We start from the raw sequence: 21592 nt of genomic DNA, 5'->3' as shown, positions 1-21592 counted from the left end.
TTCCCAACACTGCTCCAGATTAGGATCAGGGTGGGCAGACAATCAAAACTGTCCTGAAAAACACACAATCACAGGAGGTAAAGTAAAGTAATCCAAGACACATGAAGGAGGACTCTCATAAAATAAACCAGGACATAGCTAAAGTCAAACCCAAAACCATAACACAAAGTCCTTTCTACCTGAACTGCCTTTGTAATAATAATCAACCATGACACAGTATTAAGAGACCACGTAAAATCTTGCATTCAGTGGTGACGTCCTTGAAAATAAAATAATCAGTGGTAAACTTTGATGGTGATTGCACCTCTGGTATAACTCTACAGTGAGATTTGAACAGATGTTTTCTGTGTAATTGTACTCACAGGATAACTAAACATAAATGATCCTGAATTAGTTTTGTTCATTTACGCCAATTGCATGTAATTTCACTGTAGTTTCACCGTTTTACCTGGAAAAGCTACTTCAAATTACTTACATCATGCACAAGTTATGACAGGGACGCTTGTCTTCAGCTGTGATTCATGTCATGATGAAGCCACCTGCCTGGAGTCACGAGAAAGAGGAGACTCTCTCACCAGCCCGGCGCTCTCTTGTGTCTGTAAAGATGGCTTTGTAGGCGATGGTCTCTCCTGTTACAATGCAAAATGCAGTGCAGTGACTCTTCTTGCTGTAGCCAAGGTTATCACTGGTCACCAGACAGTGGCTGTGTGGACACTGACGAGTGTTCCCTTCCAGACTCACCATGCATGCCACCCCAGGTTTGCCAAAACACCCCAGGCTCTTTCCAATGTTTGGAGTCTTCCTCCAGCTCAAGATCGAGCCCCTCCTCTCAATATGTCCAGTTCAACTGTGGAAACACAGTTTGTCCTTCAGGCATGGACTGCATCAGTTAAAATGGGGTTCTCCGTTGTGCTGACCCCTGTGAGCACTACACTGTACTGAATGACGACTGGCGTTCAACGAATAACACATCAAATACAGTCATTCACTGTGACCGAAATGTTAACTGGCAAGGCTGGTATCGCCTGTTACTGTGGCAAACCAGTGCTCATATTCCAGAGAGGTGTATACCTGAAAACAGGTGTGGAACCCATGCTACTATGTGGATAACAGAGCCTCATCCCACACAGTCTGATGAAATAGTAAATCGTACTGTGTGTAATTCCTGGCACAACTGCTGCACTTTTGCGACACACACCATCCATGTCAAGCTCTGATATGGAAACTACTACGTCTATAAACTTGTAAAGCCTTCCACTTGCTCACTTGCATACTGTGCAGGTATTATTCCATTTTAAAATCTTTACACTGTAACAACAAATGCAATGTTCTCATCTAAAGCATTCATTTATATTTTAAGAAAGTAGTGAAGAAACTAATGTCTTCTTGTTCTTAAAGTGAATGAATAATTTACGGACCAAAAAAATCTCACTGGCTTAGCACGAGTGTCTCACTGTTGTCTATTGTTAACAGAGGTGAACACATCAGCAGTTTCACCAACCACACCGACTCCAAGACCTCAGAACACCACCACTGCTCAGGTGATAGCTAACACCACAACACCCGCAGACAACAGCACAGGAGTTGAGGGGCAGGTCCGCCTGGCCGATGGAGGAAACAGCTCCTGTTCCGGTAGAGTGGAGATCTTCCTCCGAGGACAGTGGGGGACGGTGTGTGACGATGACTGGGGCCTGGTTGATGCTCAGGTGGTGTGCAGACAGCTGGGCTGCGGCAGGGCCGTGTCAGCACCACAAGGTGCACGTTTTGGACAGGGCAGAGGGCCCATCTGGCTGGATGATGTCACGTGCACAGGCAGCGAATCAAAGCTCACCCAGTGCAGGCACCGTGGGTTTGGATCTCACAATTGCGGTCACCATGAGGATGCTGGTGTCGTGTGTGAAGGTAGGTTTCCTTTTATATTTTGAAATGTTTTGACATAATACAGTTCAAATTACAAACTGAGGTTTACGGAGGTTCTCATCATTGGTATTTAGTATTTACCATCTATTTTCCTTTCTTCTTAAAAGAAAAAGATACGTTGATCCATAAATGGATTTTGTACCCAACAATAACATAATCAGTTCCATCAATAATAAAGAAAGGGGGCTTTTCCTCATGACTGCAGCTGGCAGTGCAGGCTATAGTTGTCTTGTGATTTCACAGAGACTTTTCTTTCAGTTCAACCAGGATCCAACAGCACAGTTTCTCCAACCACACCGACTCCAAGACCTCAGAACACCACCACTGCTCAGGTGATAGCTAACACCACAACACCCGCAGACAACAGCACAGGAGTTGAGGGGCAGGTCCGCCTGGCCGATGGAGGAAACAGCTCCTGCTCCGGTAGAGTGGAGATCTTCCTCCGAGGACAGTGGGGGACGGTGTGTGACGATGACTGGGGCCTGGTTGATGCTCAGGTGGTGTGCAGACAGCTGGGCTGCGGCAGGGCCGTGTCAGCACCACAAGGTGCACGTTTTGGACAGGGCAGAGGGCCCATCTGGCTGGATGATGTCACGTGCACAGGCAGCGAATCAAAGCTCACCCAGTGCAGGCACCGTGGGTTTGGATCTCACAATTGCGGTCACCATGAGGATGCTGGTGTCGTGTGTGAAGGTAGGTTTCCTTTTATATTTTGAAATGTTTTGACATAATACAGTTCAAATTACAAACTGAGGTTTACGGAGGTTCTCATCATTGGTATTTAGTATTTACCATCTATTTTCCTTTCTTCTTAAAAGAAAAAGATACGTTGATCCATAAATGGATTTTGTACCCAACAATAACATAATCAGTTCCATCAATAATAAAGAAAGGGGGCTTTTCCTCATGACTGCAGCTGGCAGTGCAGGCTATAGTTGTCTTGTGATTTCACAGAGACTTTTCTTTCAGTTCAACCAGGATCCAACAGCACAGTTTCACCAACCACACCGACTCCAAGACCTCAGAACACCACCACTGCTCAGGTGATAGCTAACACCACAACACCCGCAGACAACAGCACAGGAGTTGAGGGGCAGGTCCGCCTGGCCGATGGAGGAAACAGCTCCTGCTCCGGTAGAGTGGAGATCTTCCTCCGAGGACAGTGGGGGACGGTGTGTGACGATGACTGGGGCCTGGTTGATGCTCAGGTGGTGTGCAGACAGCTGGGCTGCGGCAGGGCCGTGTCAGCACCACAAGGTGCACGTTTTGGACAGGGCAGAGGGCCCATCTGGCTGGATGATGTCACGTGCACAGGCAGCGAATCAAAGCTCACCCAGTGCAGGCACCGTGGGTTTGGATCTCACAATTGCGGTCACCATGAGGATGCTGGTGTCGTGTGTGAAGGTAGGTTTCCTTTTATATTTTGAAATGTTTTGACATAATACAGTTCAAATTACAAACTGAGGTTTACGGAGGTTCTCATCATTGGTATTTAGTATTTACCATCTATTTTCCTTTCTTCTTAAAAGAAAAAGATACGTTGATCCATAAATGGATTTTGTACCCAACAATAACATAATCAGTTCCATCAATAATAAAGAAAGGGGGCTTTTCCTCATGACTGCAGCTGGCAGTGCAGGCTATAGTTGTCTTGTGATTTCACAGAGACTTTTCTTTCAGTTCAACCAGGATCCAACAGCACAGTTTCACCAACCACACCGACTCCAAGACCTCAGAACACCACCACTGCTCAGGTGATAGCTAACACCACAACACCCGCAGACAACAGCACAGGAGTTGAGGGGCAGGTCCGCCTGGCCGATGGAGGAAACAGCTCCTGCTCCGGTAGAGTGGAGATCTTCCTCCGAGGACAGTGGGGGACGGTGTGTGACGATGACTGGGGCCTGGTTGATGCTCAGGTGGTGTGCAGACAGCTGGGCTGCGGCAGGGCCGTGTCAGCACCACAAGGTGCACGTTTTGGACAGGGCAGAGGGCCCATCTGGCTGGATGATGTCACGTGCACAGGCAGCGAATCAAAGCTCACCCAGTGCAGGCACCGTGGGTTTGGATCTCACAATTGCGGTCACCATGAGGATGCTGGTGTCGTGTGTGAAGGTAGGTTTCCTTTTATATTTTGAAATGTTTTGACATAATACAGTTCAAATTACAAACTGAGGTTTACGGAGGTTCTCATCATTGGTATTTAGTATTTACCATCTATTTTCCTTTCTTCTTAAAAGAAAAAGATACGTTGATCCATAAATGGATTTTGTACCCAACAATAACATAATCAGTTCCATCAATAATAAAGAAAGGGGGCTTTTCCTCATGACTGCAGCTGGCAGTGCAGGCTATAGTTGTCTTGTGATTTCACAGAGACTTTTCTTTCAGTTCAACCAGGATCCAACAGCACAGTTTCACCAACCACACCGACTCCAAGACCTCAGAACACCACCACTGCTCAGGTGATAGCTAACACCACAACACCCGCAGACAACAGCACAGGAGTTGAGGGGCAGGTCCGCCTGGCCGATGGAGGAAACAGCTCCTGCTCCGGTAGAGTGGAGATCTTCCTCCGAGGACAGTGGGGGACGGTGTGTGACGATGACTGGGGCCTGGTTGATGCTCAGGTGGTGTGCAGACAGCTGGGCTGCGGCAGGGCCGTGTCAGCACCACAAGGTGCACGTTTTGGACAGGGCAGAGGGCCCATCTGGCTGGATGATGTCACGTGCACAGGCAGCGAATCAAAGCTCACCCAGTGCAGGCACCGTGGGTTTGGATCTCACAATTGCGGTCACCATGAGGATGCTGGTGTCGTGTGTGAAGGTAGGTTTCCTTTTATATTTTGAAATGTTTTGACATAATACAGTTCAAATTACAAACTGAGGTTTACGGAGGTTCTCATCATTGGTATTTAGTATTTACCATCTATTTTCCTTTCTTCTTAAAAGAAAAAGATACGTTGATCCATAAATGGATTTTGTACCCAACAATAACATAATCAGTTCCATCAATAATAAAGAAAGGGGGCTTTTCCTCATGACTGCAGCTGGCAGTGCAGGCTATAGTTGTCTTGTGATTTCACAGAGACTTTTCTTTCAGTTCAACCAGGATCCAACAGCACAGTTTCACCAACCACACCGACTCCAAGACCTCAGAACACCACCACTGCTCAGGTGATAGCTAACACCACAACACCCGCAGACAACAGCACAGGAGTTGAGGGGCAGGTCCGCCTGGCCGATGGAGGAAACAGCTCCTGCTCCGGTAGAGTGGAGATCTTCCTCCGAGGACAGTGGGGGACGGTGTGTGACGATGACTGGGGCCTGGTTGATGCTCAGGTGGTGTGCAGACAGCTGGGCTGCGGCAGGGCCGTGTCAGCACCACAAGGTGCACGTTTTGGACAGGGCAGAGGGCCCATCTGGCTGGATGATGTCACGTGCACAGGCAGCGAATCAAAGCTCACCCAGTGCAGGCACCGTGGGTTTGGATCTCACAATTGCGGTCACCATGAGGATGCTGGTGTCGTGTGTGAAGGTAGGTTTCCTTTTATATTTTGAAATGTTTTGACATAATACAGTTCAAATTACAAACTGAGGTTTACGGAGGTTCTCATCATTGGTATTTAGTATTTACCATCTATTTTCCTTTCTTCTTAAAAGAAAAAGATACGTTGATCCATAAATGGATTTTGTACCCAACAATAACATAATCAGTTCCATCAATAATAAAGAAAGGGGGCTTTTCCTCATGACTGCAGCTGGCAGTGCAGGCTATAGTTGTCTTGTGATTTCACAGAGACTTTTCTTTCAGTTCAACCAGGATCCAACAGCACAGTTTCACCAACCACACCGACTCCAAGACCTCAGAACACCACCACTGCTCAGGTGATAGCTAACACCACAACACCCGCAGACAACAGCACAGGAGTTGAGGGGCAGGTCCGCCTGGCCGATGGAGGAAACAGCTCCTGCTCCGGTAGAGTGGAGATCTTCCTCCGAGGACAGTGGGGGACGGTGTGTGACGATGACTGGGGCCTGGTTGATGCTCAGGTGGTGTGCAGACAGCTGGGCTGCGGCAGGGCCGTGTCAGCACCACAAGGTGCACGTTTTGGACAGGGCAGAGGGCCCATCTGGCTGGATGATGTCACGTGCACAGGCAGCGAATCAAAGCTCACCCAGTGCAGGCACCGTGGGTTTGGATCTCACAATTGCGGTCACCATGAGGATGCTGGTGTCGTGTGTGAAGGTAGGTTTCCTTTTATATTTTGAAATGTTTTGACATAATACAGTTCAAATTACAAACTGAGGTTTACGGAGGTTCTCATCATTGGTATTTAGTATTTACCATCTATTTTCCTTTCTTCTTAAAAGAAAAAGATACGTTGATCCATAAATGGATTTTGTACCCAACAATAACATAATCAGTTCCATCAATAATAAAGAAAGGGGGCTTTTCCTCATGACTGCAGCTGGCAGTGCAGGCTATAGTTGTCTTGTGATTTCACAGAGACTTTTCTTTCAGTTCAACCAGGATCCAACAGCACAGTTTCACCAACCACACCGACTCCAAGACCTCAGAACACCACCACTGCTCAGGTGATAGCTAACACCACAACACCCGCAGACAACAGCACAGGAGTTGAGGGGCAGGTCCGCCTGGCCGATGGAGGAAACAGCTCCTGCTCCGGTAGAGTGGAGATCTTCCTCCGAGGACAGTGGGGGACGGTGTGTGACGATGACTGGGGCCTGGTTGATGCTCAGGTGGTGTGCAGACAGCTGGGCTGCGGCAGGGCCGTGTCAGCACCACAAGGTGCACGTTTTGGACAGGGCAGAGGGCCCATCTGGCTGGATGATGTCACGTGCACAGGCAGCGAATCAAAGCTCACCCAGTGCAGGCACCGTGGGTTTGGATCTCACAATTGCGGTCACCATGAGGATGCTGGTGTCGTGTGTGAAGGTAGGTTTCCTTTTATATTTTGAAATGTTTTGACATAATACAGTTCAAATTACAAACTGAGGTTTACGGAGGTTCTCATCATTGGTATTTAGTATTTACCATCTATTTTCCTTTCTTCTTAAAAGAAAAGATACGTTGATCCATAAATGGATTTTGTACCCAACAATAACATAATCAGTTCCATCAATAATAAAGAAAGGGGGCTTTTCCTCATGACTGCAGCTGGCAGTGCAGGCTATAGTTGTCTTGTGATTTCACAGAGACTTTTCTTTCAGTTCAACCAGGATCCAACAGCACAGTTTCACCAACCACACCGACTCCAAACCTCAGAACACCACCACTGCTCAGGTGATAGCTAACACCACAACACCCGCAGACAACAGCACAGGAGTTGAGGGGCAGGTCCGCCTGGCCGATGGAGGAAACAGCTCCTGCTCCGGTAGAGTGGAGATCTTCCTCCGAGGACAGTGGGGGACGGTGTGTGACGATGACTGGGGCCTGGTTGATGCTCAGGTGGTGTGCAGACAGCTGGGCTGCGGCAGGGCCGTGTCAGCACCACAAGGTGCACGTTTTGGACAGGGCAGAGGGCCCATCTGGCTGGATGATGTCACGTGGAAATGAATCATCGATAACAGACTGCAGACATCGAGGATTTGGATCCACAACTGCGGTCACATGAGATGCAGCGTTGTGTGTGAATGTAGGTTTCCTTTTATATTTTGAAATGTTTTGACATAATACAGTTCATCATTGGTATAAAGTATTTACCATCTAATTTCCTTTCTTCTTTCTCTCACACTTCTCTGACATTATATCTTCCTCTATAGTCCAGCATCCTGCACTCCAGTCTGCAGAGCTTATTTGTGGCCATGATAAACTCTACGTGGGCTGGATATGGCAAGCTTGACATCTTCTGGTTTGAACCCATTCTCGGGCAACCTAGCATCCCGCAATTGCTCCTGGGTCAAAGTGCATGATGATGCAGTGTGGTACGAAGTCCAGGCCACAGAAGGTGCCTGTGGAAATACACTAAGGGTAAAGACTTAACTTGTGTTTTTTTCTGCTGTGAACCTGATTATTTAATCTATAGAGACATTTTTATGTTGTCCTGTTGTTTTTTAAACTACCAGATAATGTGCATCTGCTCAGCATGGGCAGTGCTACAAATTCTGGGGGCCTTTAAATAATGTATCTTGTGCCCCCTTCTTTAGCTGTGGGCACCTTGAATCTTCAGCTGCTGTCACTGCCACTGCCACTTACAGCTAAGATGTATTATTATGCTATCTTCTGTGTAATGTATGTTTCTGTTCAGGGTTAAACCCATAAATCTAGCATAATGCTACTGCTGTCGATATCACATTTTAAAAATCACCCCTAAAAACCACCACCCTTGCCCAAGTAACCGCAAACTCCTCAGTCAGGCAGCTGAAGGGTCGCTGTAGCTTGTTATTCTGCTTATAAGACAAGGCTGCTCAGACTTTGTGGAAGTCACAGCCACCATGGCAAGAAGTGGCTGATCTTCCTCATTAAACAGCAACGGTCACAAAACACCTGGATCCCATGTTGATTGAGCCAGGCCTTTAACTTCCCAGCAACCCAGAGCTATCCTCCTCTGCCTGTCATACATCAAATACCTTGGTCTCCTGGAGTACAGCTGTGTCCTAGAGCGTGCTATGGACTGCTTAATTCTTAACTGGCCTCTCAGTGAATCTGAATACCTCCAAGGAAGACACAGAATTTCTTATTAACTTAATCCCTCCTTAAGACCATGGACCTTGACCAGTTTTAAAACTCAACCGGGCCCAGGTGATTAATCTCTCAGGACCCTTGAGGATCCATCTGCATTTAGACGCTGATGTTGTTATTGTCAAGCCATCAATGGAGCTGTGGAACACCAGACATGGTGACAGAGTCTCTATACTTCACATTTGCTGATTCGACAACCATGTTCATGGCAAACAGGATCACTGAAATGGTGCATTCAGAAATGATCCCCTTCTCCAGCTGGTGCCAAGCTTATGTTGCTTGGCATAACAAGAGCCTGGGGCACCTCTTGTAGACCTTAAGAGGGCCTGGGGCTGAGCTTGTTTTAGCTTCACTTCAAGGCTCCCTGGTTTGAACTGTGGCATTTGTTCTGGCATGAAAGCCCTTCAGTCCCCCAGGTCTTGGTCTCTGCATCCAGCCCAGTCCCTTTACTGAATTCAAACCCAGGCTCCTGTGGTAACTCAGCCTTGATATGTGGTACTGGCTCTACCTTGTGAGCTACTGGGGAGCCTCATTTACTGCTTCTGAATGCCAAACCCCTCAGCAGCAGTGTTGACAATGATGGTTGACATTGACTGGCACTTCTGATCTGCATCACTTCTGGCTGTGCTTCTAGGATCCCGTCCATATCCTCATTTGTAATCCCTTATTTGTTAGCTGCTGGCCCCTTGCCCTTTCAGTGTTCAGAACCGCCCTGGCGTGGAGCTTGCAGTACAAAGGTTCTGGTCACTGTAGGGGGACTCCTGTGTGGCAACTCCTGTATCTCATAAAGATAACAACTGGTCTGGTCTGGTGGATCTTCAGGCCACATGGGTTTTTGCAGACGTCACACAACTGGACTATTTAGCACATAGTCTTGACTGGAGAATCTTTCCCCAAATTGTAAATCTCTTCTTCAGGGAGGTCAGGTCACCAAGAATGGAGAGGGATACAGTGACAATTACAGTTTCTCTAACCACTTGCTCATGCTGATGCTAACAGAAAATCCTCTCAAGTTGACATAATCATTCAACTGAGTGATCATTTAATCCTCTGTCTTTCAGACCAACCGCACTCATGCCATCTACTCCAACAGTTTATCTATCTACCCAATAAGAAATGGGTCCTTCGTCGTTCCTGTGAGTCTTCCTTTCTCTTGTGCTTATCCCCTGGACACAAACGCAAGCCTGAATGTGGCTGTCAGACCATTCCTGCCGTAAGTAGCCTTTTACTGAATGTAACCAATTTTATGATAATAAAGTTCCTGATGACATCACATCACAAAAATTATGGCAAATCTGGTGAAAATTGGTCTAGTATATTTGTTGCATACATTGCTGTCTAACAGTGTCTTTTTTGATATAACCACTAGGAGTCACTAAAGTCAGTCATTTTCAAATCCTCCACACAGAAGCTTCAGCATTGTTGTAACACACAGATAAATACATCTGCAAATTAGAAAGCAAGGCCTTATAGATCCTAGTCTAGATGTCCGTGATGACTATCCAACTGTTTCATATAATTCACAGTGGCAAGTGATATATAAGTGTGCTATTTTAATCCTGTTTTAGTCTAATGATGAATCCAATAATCTAGTGCCAGTGGAGACAGCATAAGCGTGCCCTCTATAATTCAGTATAAATAATATGGTGTATGGTATGTATCCATCCTAGTTAACAGTTGGATGGCATGAAGCACCACAACAGTACAGAAACCTTAGGCACCACAGCGAGGATGTACCTGAAGACACCAGAGGGATGGTTATGCTATCTAGCTGATATACAATGAAAAGAACATTTTAAGTAGTTGCCATTTGTTTGTATCTGAATGAAAGAAACAGCTTTAATCAAAGAGAAATGTCAAGACCTTTCTGGGATAAAAAAAATAAAGCAATAAAAAAAAGCCATAACAAAAAAGCATATTTTCTTGACAGGCTGGAAAGTGGCCTTTCAGGCTCGGGATCCAAAGCTAGAGCCTCCATGTCTCTGTTCCACAACTCCAGCTACACTGAGACTTATCCAGCAGGCCAGGTCATCCTGCCAGTGGGGTCACCGTTGTACGTGGGCGTTTCTGTGGAGGAGAGAGATCCACGCTTTGCAGTCGTTCTGGAAGACTGCCATGCCACTCACTCATCAAACCCTGACGACCCCATGAGATACTATCTCATCCAGAACAAGTAAGTGTCCCTCTAGAGCACCAGCAGATGGTTTGTGGAGGATAATATAAATGGGAAAAAGTTAAATGTATAGAGATGTGTAATAGCCCTGATGACCCTCTCCATCCTCTCTGCCAGGTGTCCCACTGACCGCCAACAGGTGTCAGTGACTGAGAGCGGCTCGTCCCTGCAAGCTCGTTTCTCTGCCCTGTCGTTCCTGCTCCAGAATGAATACCGAGACATTTTCCTTCATTGCAGCCTCAGCCTGTGTGACCAAAGGAGCTTCTCCTGTGTTCCAGTAAGTCACACATGTCACTTCAACAATAGCATTGTCAATCCATGTTCAATGCTGCTTAAACACTGGGATTTGATGGTATCTCTCTTTTTACACCCTCTCCCACCATGTAGCATTGCACAAGTAGGACGTACCGCTCTGTTTCCAGCTCTGATCCTTTGATGCCCCTCACCGTTGGACCAATCAGTTGTGAGTATAAATGATAATTTGGTCTCAGGGCCGATGTCTCAAAACAATGAACTATATGGAATTAATAACCATGTTTTTTCTCTTTTTTATTTATCTTTAGGGGACAAGTCACCTTCGGGAGCTGGTAACACACAGTTATAATACAAACACATTGCATATTGTGATTTTGTTTGGTTACTAAAAACCAAAAAAACCCATGGGGTTTAAAATAAAAATGATACCAAAAGCTACATTCTGCTGTGTTTATTTCTAGCACAGGTGTGATTTGACAGTGTGTGTGTATATATATATATATATATATATATATATATATATATATATATATGTATGTGTGTGTGATATAAAATCACTTTGTTTAAAAACAAAACCTTGAACCTTGATGGTGGAACATGCACTAGTCAACAAAAAATGTAAAACCAAATTGCAACTATGAGGTCTCAAACCAACTAAGCAAAATCTTGGGTGTTGATGTTGGGCTGAAACTGACTGAACAGTTTGGTGTGTCACATGCAGTTTTCATGCATAATAACCACAGAAGAAACCTTTTTCAAATCCTGTCCTTTTGTGCAAAAACATGTAGGCTACACTATATTGCCAAAAGTTTTGGGCCACCTGCCTTTACATGCACATGAAGTTTAATGACATCCCGTTCTTAACCCGTTTAATGCGGAGTTGGCCCACCCTTTGCAGCTAAAACAGCGTCAACTCTTCTGGGAAGGCTGTCCACAAGGTTTAGGATGTAGTCACAGGAATTTTTGACCATTCTAGAAGCACATTTGTGAGGTCAGGCACAGATGTTGGACGAGAAGGCCTGGCCTGGCCTCCAATTCATCTCAAAGGTGTTCTATCAGGTTGAGGTCAGGACTCTGTGCAGGCCAGTCAAGTTCTCCACACCAAACCCGCTCATCATGTCTTTATGGACCTTGCTTTGTGCACTGGTGCGCAGTCATGTTGGGACAGGAAGGAGCTATCCCCAAACTGTTTCCACAACTTTGGGAGCATGAAATTGTCCAAACTGTCTTGCTATGCTGAAGCATTAACTGTTACGGTGGGTGTGGGTTGGTGAGGCAGGGTTGAGCAGGTTGGAGGACCCAAACACAGGACACAGAGCAGGTATAGTTCAGTGGTTTAATTAAACAAACAAAAGGCGAGCACACCTACATACTGAGTGAGTCTATAAAAAGCCATAATGAGAAACTAAACCAAAATCCAACACAAGTAATCCAAAACACCAAGAGCAGAGACTAGAAAGACAAAATACATGACAAGACAGGAGCCACAACTGATAGGGAGTAACACCAACAATGACCAGACAAGGGCTGAACAGAAAGACCACACATATATACCAGGGATAACGAGCAGGGCGGGAGCAACACAGGTGACAGACATGAGGCTAACGAGGGAGGCAGAGAGACAGCAGGAAAACAGAGAGGCAGGCAGGCAGAGACAACAGGGGGTAACAGAGAGAACACTTAGACAAGCAGTCATGGGTGAATAACCAAGAATGCACAGGTACGAGCTAAACAGAACCAGTAAATGAACAAGGGAATACACAAGACAAAACCGGGAACACAAGAGCAGGAGTAAACACAAAAGATATTAACTAATGTACAGGACTAGGAACTAACTGAACAAGACTACACAGAGAAACACAGAACCAAAAACAGACTTAAACAGGAAAGACATGAACACAAAAACCACACTCCTAACATTAACAGTTCCTTTCACTGGAACTAAGGGGCCAAGTCCAACCCCTGAAAAACAACCCCAACCATAATTCCCCCTCCACCAGACTTTACACTTGGCACAATGCAGTCAGGGAATTACTGTTCTCCTGGCAACTGCCAAACCCAGACTCATCCATCGGATCGCCAGACAGAAGCGTGATTCGTTACTCCAGAGAACAGGTCTCCACTGCTCTAGTGTCCAGTGGCAGCGTGCTTTACACCACTGCAGCCAACGCTTTGCATTGCACTTTGTTATAATACAACTAACAGTTGACCATGGACTATATAGTGAGGAAATTTCATGAATGGACTTATTGCACAGGTAGTAACCTATCACAGTACCACGCTTCACTGAGCTCCTAAGAGCGACCCATTCTTTCAAAAATGTGTGTAGAAGCAGTCTGCATGCCTAGATGCTTGATTTTATACAAATGTGGCCATGGAAGTGGTTGGAACACCTGAATTCAATGATTCGGAGCGGTGTCCTAAAACATTTGGCAATATAGTGTATTTTATTAAACTGGATTACAGGCATGAAACCATGCCTGGCTAACTGCCACAGAATTATATTCAAACAGAAGTCCCTTTACTATCTGACATACTTATCACAATCAAAAAATTCTGTTTACTTTAAAATGTCGGAAGCATTTTTGACATTATTGACTCAGATCGGGCCTGCAACCTGATCAGGGTATCAGTTTCACCTGGGTTGTTTTGTTTCATGTGCACACAAACATGCTTATGTACAGTACTCACCAATAATAATAATAATCTTTATTTGTAGAGCACTTTTCAAAAACAAGTTACAAAGTGCTTTAACAAGTGTAAAGACAATAATACCCAAAAGACAATAATACAAAAAAATACAAGATAAAAGCATGAAAACATTGAAAAGACTAAAATACATGTTTAAGATAAATATAAAATAAGTAAAATAGAATAAAATAAAAGGGATAAAATAAAGTCAAATAAAATCGGGAAAGGCTCTCCTATAAAAGTATGTTTTAAGAAGGGACTTAAAAGAGTTCACTGACTCAGCCGACCTGATTTCCTCGGGCAGGCTGTTCCAGAGCCTCGGGGCCCTGACAGCAGACGCTCTGTCCCCTTTAGTTTTCAGTCGAGACTCTGGAACAGACAACAGACTCTGCCCGAGGATCTCAAGGTACGTGCTGGTGTGTATGGGACTGAAAGTTCAGAAATATAACAAGGCGAGAGGCCATGAAGAGCTTTAAAAGTGATCAATAAAATGTTAAAGTCAATTCTAAAACATACTGGGAGCCAGTGTAATGAAGCTAAAATAGGAGTAATGTGGTCATATTTCTTTGTTCTGGTTAAAAGCCTGGCAGCTGAGTTCTGGACAGTCTGGAGTCGATCAATAAATTTTTGGGTTAAACAGGTAAAAAGGCTGTTGCAATAATCCAGGCGTGATGAGACGAAGGCGTGTAAAATGGTCTTGGTGTCCTTAAAAGTTAACATAGATCGAATTTTTGCTATATTTCTAAGTTGATAAAAACATGATTGAACAAGCTTTGTGGTGTGCTGCTCGAAATTTAAATTACAAACCAAACAAACCAAGCACCAAGGTTCTTAATGTGATTTACTAGGGAACCAGCAGATGGCAGTTTTGTCATCTTCTGGGATGCGATGACCAGGATTTCTGTTTTGTCTGAGTTCAGCAATATGTTTCTTCTAATATATATTTTTTAACTTTGGTTGTTGATTGTGTAATCTGAGATGTGGCGTTCTGTTCTTATTCGTTTGATTGGTGAGAGCTGTCATATCCTCTTTTTATTTTTATTATATCGACATTAAAATATTCAAGTTTCAAAATAATTGGATCTGTCTCACATTAGATCATGTCCTGGGCACCATCTGTTATCACATGCATGTGAGCAGCGATATCCTCGTAGTCCATTTGCCATTTTTAGATATATAACGTATCAGCCTTGGTATTGATATTGTTCATCCTGGACCTGGTATCCGATCCACACCAAACTGTGTGGTGTTGACCACCACAGCTTTCACTTGCTTTCTGGTCTGGTGGGTGTGAGTGCAATAAATTCAAGCAACAAAATGTACACTCATATTTAACATGTCTTATTTAAAATAGTAACAAAGTGGTAAGTTAAATAAAGTGGTGAGTAACCATAGTGTTAGTGGTTGTTCACCTCCAGCTGAAGGTCACAGGATCCACTCCTGCTCTGCTCTCTAGGAAACTCATAATAATGGCCAGCGAATGCAGGGGGGCGTGGATTTCTAGCCACTTTTTGATTGACACGCCTAGCGCCCAATAGAAAGGCGTGCTGGCACAGAGGAGGCCGGGCATCGAGTGACCAATGTTTCCCAAACGGGTTTAGGGTTTAAGGCAGTTGGGGTTATTTTCCGCCCTGTGTTGCCCGTTTATATTATTTATCCGTCAACTTTTCTCTGCCGACAGCCGCCGTCATGTCCAACAACAATGCCAGCAACAACTTAATTGTCGCTCAAAGGGCCGTGAAGCAGCTCCGGTTAGAGGCCAGTGTCCGGAGGATAAAGGTACGAACATTGACACACAAACACGGAAGACAGAGACTAACGTTACTGTTGAATGGCGGAGACAAACTGTTGCAGAAATGACACCGACTGCACTCTCACATCATAGGCTCAACAAAGTGGTCTCCAAAGTCACACGCAGGCTGGTTTCTGGTGGACTTTTAAACCACGACTTCAAGTTTAAGTTACGTTTCAGGGAAGCGTATCCACTTTGACGCGTCATCGTATCGAGAGCAGTGACACGTTCATTAAAATCTCATAGTCTTCGTTTTCTAAAGGAAACAACGGGACAGTGTCTACTAAAAAGTTACACAGTGGAGGACACACCCGCCCGTGTAACGTTGTGGCGCTCTTGTAAATTTTACGCAAAACAGTGGCAGTAAGTGTGAGTATGCAGCTAAATGAGAGACTGGGTTTGACAGAGCATTACAGATACCGTACATGTGATTTGCTGCTATGTTTCGTCCCACACACGAATATTGTCTGGCTCTGCAGGTGTCCGTGGCTGCTGCTGAGCTGAGAAACTTCTGTCTGCAAAATGCCTCCAAGGACCCTCTCCTGGTCGGGGTCCCCTCTAGTGATAATCCCTTCAGACCCCCTAAGTCCTGCTCCCTGTTCTGAGGTAGGTCTGCTCGTCCCTCCACTGAGGCTGCAGGATGGTGAGTTAATATGTGCAGTTAATTACATTAGGGAAGAAATTAATTACACATTCACAGTTTACACTGAAACCAGTCTACTAAATTTAGGCAGGTGCTATAAAGTCCCACTAGAGAAGCAGTATAAAAGGTCTAATATTTCACATGTCTTGACTTTATTGAACCCTGCATACAGGTTTGGGGCTAGATTAATTAGCAAATTATTTTCTTGACTAACCATTTTGTCTATTAACAGCATTTGACCATCACAGGTTACCAATGTGACATCTCCAGATTGATCTTTTTGTCCAACTAACTGCCCACAACCTAAATATATTATATTTACATGTAGTAAATATGATTTAAAATGAACAAATAGCCAAAACCTGACAATGGAGAAGCTGGTACAAGCACATGTTTGACATTTTTGCTTGAAAAACGACTCAAAAGATTAATAGACTATTAAAATAATTGCAGATTAAGTTTCCCTCAGTGGAATAAGAATGGGATAATTGACAAATTGTTTCAGCTCCAATTATGTTGCTAATTTAGGCCGCTGGTTCTGTGCCTATTTATTTTATTGTGCTGTACTATGCTTTGACCTCTGCTATAATTTATTTATTAATATAGATGCTTGACCACCTTGTGAAGGCAAAAGCAAGTTTAGACCTGTTGTGGATAAATTCTAATCTAATATCTAATTATACTTTTGTTACAAATACAACAATTAATCAATAAGTCAATTGACAGAAATTAATTGGCAACTATTTTAATAACTAATTGTATACATCATTTGTAAAGCGCCAAACATTTGATTTTTCCAGCTTCTGTGAGTTTGGTGCTTTCTCTTTTATATAAGGTGATTGATTTCTCTTATTGTTTTGTTTGTAAAGAAATGTCGTCAAGGCTGTGGCAAAAGTGTTTTGACTTTGAAAATTACTTGAATTGAATTACATTATGAACCTAAAATGAAGGGTTTTTACTGAATAAAATAAATATTTTAAACATTAGGTCATATTTGAATTACATTTCTAATGAAATTACATTACTTTGAGATCCTGTTGATCTGCATCGAAACACTGACGTAAAGTCTTTGACTCATTGCAGTAAAACAATAAAACATGATCACTTCCAAGGGGGGTAAACAATTTTCATAGGCACAGTAAACTTTTTTTTTCAAACCATTAAGGATTGTAATGGGAATTTCATGAGAACCATCTTTAAAACACTGCCATGTAACTAATCTCACTAGGGGCCTCCAGGGGTCAATGGAAGGTAAATGTGTGTGATGCTTTAACATATGTCCAGTGGGGTCAGGACTTTTAAGTGTTTCACCACATGTACCTTGGACATGGGTGTCTTTCTATAGATCCAGATTGAGTGTCCCCTCGGGAACGCTCAAAGACACCTTGATGAGATAGTACTCCGACCCTGAGACTAAGATAAAAGCTGCATGAGCTGTTACACTGCAGCTCACTTGGATGATACTCTCTGATGCGTATGTGTCCCTGTGAGTTCCTTCTGCAGAAGACTTGAATAAAATTCACTGAAAGACAAGTGTTTGCCTGAGCTGTTTATTTAAACATCCTTTTCCCACCACATCATATAAATCATTTGATTTTCTATACAATCCTACATCATATTAACTTTAAATTAACAACAACAGAAGAGTAAAAGTCCCAAGCTGGAGTCACATGGACAAAAGAATGAATGAATTTCTCCATCCATTATCCTGAAATTGTAATCCATCAGCTGTTTCGAACTTTAGCAATTATGTCGTCATGAAAGGGAAGCGGCTGGACTACAAATGAGCTGTTTTCTGGCAGTTCAGAGCAGTGTTTTCTGTGGGAGATGGGAACTCCCTTTGGGGTGGACTTTGGGCTTTTTCACTTTGCAAACTCAATAAAGGAGAGGGAAAAAGGCAAAAAGCATTTACATTTACTCATTTAACAGACACTTTTATCCAAAGTGACTTACATTTGATGAACAACATACAACATTTGAGGAACAACATACAGCATTATACCACCTCTTTAACATAGTTTTATTGAGCCCAGCCAAGGAGATACAGTGCCAGCATTCAACATTTGAACACGTTAAATGTCAACACCAAATCTGAACGATAACAACAGAGCATTTGGTCACTTTAATGTTTCTGTCTTCCCCCTAGTTCCTGTAGGTTTTCCTCTTAGTTCATCTTTAGCTGGCCTTTACCTAGAACAACAAATCTATCTGATGTTTAGACTCCGATGCTTCGTCAAATTGGAATCAAATTCTATCCATGAGTTGTACGCTAATCTGTGGAGTCAGTAAGTTTTTGTTAAACATTTTGTAAGACTCAACCTTGTCAGATTCCCAGAGAACACTGATTTTTGCCAGCCTGACGCCTGAGCTACTGTCTTTACCTTATCAGTCTAACTGTCGTCTCCCTAACAAGGACAGTTACATGTGAGGAAAATAAGTATTTGAACACCCTGCTATTTTGCAAGTTCTCCCACTTAGAAATCATGGAGGGGTCTGAAATTGTCATCGTAGGTGCATGTCCACTGTGAGAGACATAATCTAAAAAACAAAATCCAGAAAACACAATGTATGATTTTTTATTTTTTTTTATTACTATTTATTTGTATGATACAGCTGCAAATAAGTATTTGAACACCTGTCTATCAGCTAGAATTCTGACTCTCAAAGACCTGTTAGTCTGCCTTCACAATGTCCACCTCCACTCCATTTATTATCCTGAATTAGATGCACCTGTTTGAGGTCGTTAGCTGCATAAAGACACCTGTCCACCCCATACAATCAGTAAGAATCCAACTACTAACATGGCCAAGACCAAAGAGCTGTCCAAAGACACTAGAGACAAAATTGTACACCTCCGCAAGGCTGGAAAGGGCTACGGGGAAATTGCCAAGCAGCTTGGTGAAAAAAGGTCCTCTGTTGGAGCAATCATTAGAAAATGGAAGAAGCTAAACATGACTGTCAATCTCCCTCGGACTGGGGGTCCATGCAAGATCTCACCTCGTGGGGTCTCAATGATCCTAAGAAAGGTGAGAAATCAGCCCAGAACTACATGGGAGGAGCTGGTCAATGACCTGAAAAGAGCTGGGACCCCCGTTTCCAAGGTTACTGTTGGTAATACACTAAGACGTCATGGTTTGAAATCACGCATGGCACGGAAGGTTCCCCTGCTTAAACCAGCACATGTCAGGGCCCGTCTTAAGTTTGCCAATGACCATTTGGATGATCCAGAGGATGACCGGGGCCATGTATTGCGAGATTTCAGGGAACAACCTCCTTCCCTCAGAGCATTGAAGATGGGTCGAGGCTGGGTCTCCCAACATGACAATGACCTGAAGCACACAGCCAGGATAACCAAGGAGTGGCTCTGTAAGAAGCATCAAGTTTCTGGCGTGGCCTAGCCAGTCTCCAGACCTAAACCCAATAGAGAATCTTTGGAGGGAGCTCAAACTCCGTGTTTCTCAGCGACAGCCCAGAAACCTGACTGATCTAGAGAAGATCTGTGTGGAGGAGTGGGCCAAAATCCCTCCTGCAGTGTGTGCAAACCTGGTGAAAAACTACAGGAAACGTTTGACCTCTGTAATTGCAAACAAAGGCTACTGTACCAAATATTAACATTGATTTTCTCAGGTGTTCAAATACTTATTTGCAGCTGTATCATACAAATAAATAGTTAAAAAATCATACATTGTGATTTCTGGATTTTGTTTTTTAGATTATGTCTCTCACAGTGGACATGCACCTACGATGACAATTTCAGACCCCTCCATGATTTCTAAGTGGGAGAACTTGCAAAATAGCAGGGTGTTCAAATACTTATTTTCCTCACTGTACATGTGAGGAAATAACTACAGCTGGAAGGTCAGTGAACACTTGTGGGGTCAGCTAATGACTCCAAGCTAGACCTGTCTTACTTTTCCTTGTCACATCAATTAAGACACCTGAGAATGTTCTATAACATTTATGACAAAGATCAAAACACCCAATGTAACAGTTTTTCTCAATTGTTTACACACAAATTCTGGTACTTGAGACACAATGACCACAACATGTAACTCATTCACCAACCCCCTGAACCAATTCTGCTAAACTACAAGCACAACCTACCAGCTTTACACTCAAATTGCAGTTCTAAAACACACTTTTTTCAAAACACTACACACAATTCTCTGCTTTTGGCACAAGTTTCATGCAGAAAATATCTTGTTTTCATAAGGAACACACTGCCATTCAAATATGCACACTGACTCATCACAAGGGCAAACACCCGTCACACAGTTTTTTCTAATTAGCAATCAGAGCTTTAGCATAAAAGGGCAACAGGTGAGCTCTTCAATGGAGCAATGGATGCCAACATTGGAAACGGGGGACGAGGACGGGGAAGGCCAAGGACCGTAATCTCTGATGAGATCCTAGCCACTTTGGTTGATCATGTGGTCAACCATGCTCTAACAATGAGGGAGGCTGGGCAAAGAGTACAGCCAAATCGGAGCAGGTACACTGTAGCATCCATCATCCGGACTTTCCGAAATAAGAATAGGTAAGAAATCTACTCTCACTAGCAAATTGCAGTACTGCATATCAATACAGTACTCAACGAGTACAGTAGTACAGTATTGCCTGTGGACTGTTCTGTAGGACTGTAAAAATACTGTAAAGTATGTTACAAGTATTTAGGAAATGTATACCTACTTTGTATTTACAGTATTTTACTATTTGTTTGGCAGAACTGAAAGATTTCCAACACAAGGTGGTCGGGAATGTCTTCTGTCTCCTGGACAGGAAACTGAAATCATAAACATGGTCCTAGAAAACAACGCCATAACATTACAGCAAATACAAAGAAAAATTATAGAAAACAATGACATATTTCAAAATATTGATAGGGTAAGCTTATCAACACTGGACCATGTCTTGCGCAGAAATCATCTCAGGATGAAGCAGGTCTACAGGGTCCCATTTGAACGCAATTCAGAAAGAGTCAAAGAATTGCGATATACCTATGTGCAAGTGAGTCCCACAATTGATGCATACACTCAACACTGTATACAGTAAATTATGCATATTTCAATATTGTAATCATAATGATTGTGCTTCACAATAGTGACCACTCCATGTCTATTTCTGATATTGTCATGTGTGTTTCAGAGAGTCCTTGAGCTAGAGGTGGCTGCAGTGGAGCGCCAGTTCATCTTCATTGATGAGGTTGGGTTCAACCTCACAAAAAGACAAAAGAGGGGAAGGAATGTCATCGGCCAGCGTGCCATTGTTGAAGTCCCTGGCCAGCGCGGAGGGAACATCACAATGTGTGCAGCGATTACCCACCACGGCGTCATCCATCACCATGCTACCCTTGGCCCCTACAACACCGCCCATCTGATCACATTCCTGGACACCCTACACAACACACTCATTC

General features: G+C 43.8%; 2 protein-coding genes and 1 pseudogene across 2 annotated transcripts; all 3 read left to right on the top strand.

Moving 5' to 3' along the window:
* Window positions 1–999: 999 nt before the first annotated feature.
* Window positions 1000–7500, top strand: LOC119887366 (deleted in malignant brain tumors 1 protein-like). Its single transcript, XM_038698182.1, has 11 exons — window positions 1000–1081; window positions 1474–1902; window positions 2179–2613; window positions 2890–3324; window positions 3601–4035; window positions 4312–4746; window positions 5023–5457; window positions 5734–6168; window positions 6445–6879; window positions 7155–7227; window positions 7323–7500. The coding sequence occupies exons 1-11, from the start codon at window positions 1000–1002 to the stop codon at window positions 7498–7500; spliced, it is 3807 nt and encodes a 1268-aa protein (XP_038554110.1).
* A 54-nt stretch (window positions 7501–7554) lies between these two features.
* LOC119887365 lies at window positions 7555–11448 on the top strand (annotated as a pseudogene).
* Window positions 11449–15310: 3862 nt separating this feature from the next.
* Window positions 15311–17712, top strand: LOC119887364 (guanine nucleotide-binding protein G(I)/G(S)/G(O) subunit gamma-10-like). The gene is made up of 2 exons (XM_038698181.1): window positions 15311–15523; window positions 16016–17712. The coding sequence occupies exons 1-2, from the start codon at window positions 15434–15436 to the stop codon at window positions 16139–16141; spliced, it is 216 nt and encodes a 71-aa protein (XP_038554109.1). The 5' UTR covers window positions 15311–15433; the 3' UTR covers window positions 16142–17712.
* Window positions 17713–21592: the final 3880 nt, after the last annotated feature.

The sequence above is a fragment of the Micropterus salmoides genome, unplaced genomic scaffold, assembly GCF_014851395.1.
Source record: "Micropterus salmoides isolate LMB-PRFRI ecotype aquatic unplaced genomic scaffold, ASM1485139v1 Ms_hic_scaffold_4153, whole genome shotgun sequence".
Lineage (NCBI taxonomy): Eukaryota > Metazoa > Chordata > Actinopteri > Centrarchiformes > Centrarchidae > Micropterus > Micropterus salmoides.
This window is presented reverse-complemented; position numbering and strand designations above follow the sequence as displayed.

Coding starts and splice junctions, on each gene's coding strand:
- LOC119887366 (XM_038698182.1), top strand. CDS start 1,000: ATGTTAACTGGCAAGGCTGGTATCGCCTGTTACTGTGGCAAACCAGTG. Junction 5,458..5,733: donor TGCTGGTGTCGTGTGTGAAG/GTAGGTTTCCTT, acceptor CTTTTCTTTCAG/TTCAACCAGGATCCAACAGC. Junction 6,880..7,154: donor TGCTGGTGTCGTGTGTGAAG/GTAGGTTTCCTT, acceptor CTTTTCTTTCAG/TTCAACCAGGATCCAACAGC.
- LOC119887364 (XM_038698181.1), top strand. CDS start 15,434: ATGTCCAACAACAATGCCAGCAACAACTTAATTGTCGCTCAAAGGGCC. Junction 15,524..16,015: donor CCAGTGTCCGGAGGATAAAG/GTACGAACATTG, acceptor CTGGCTCTGCAG/GTGTCCGTGGCTGCTGCTGA.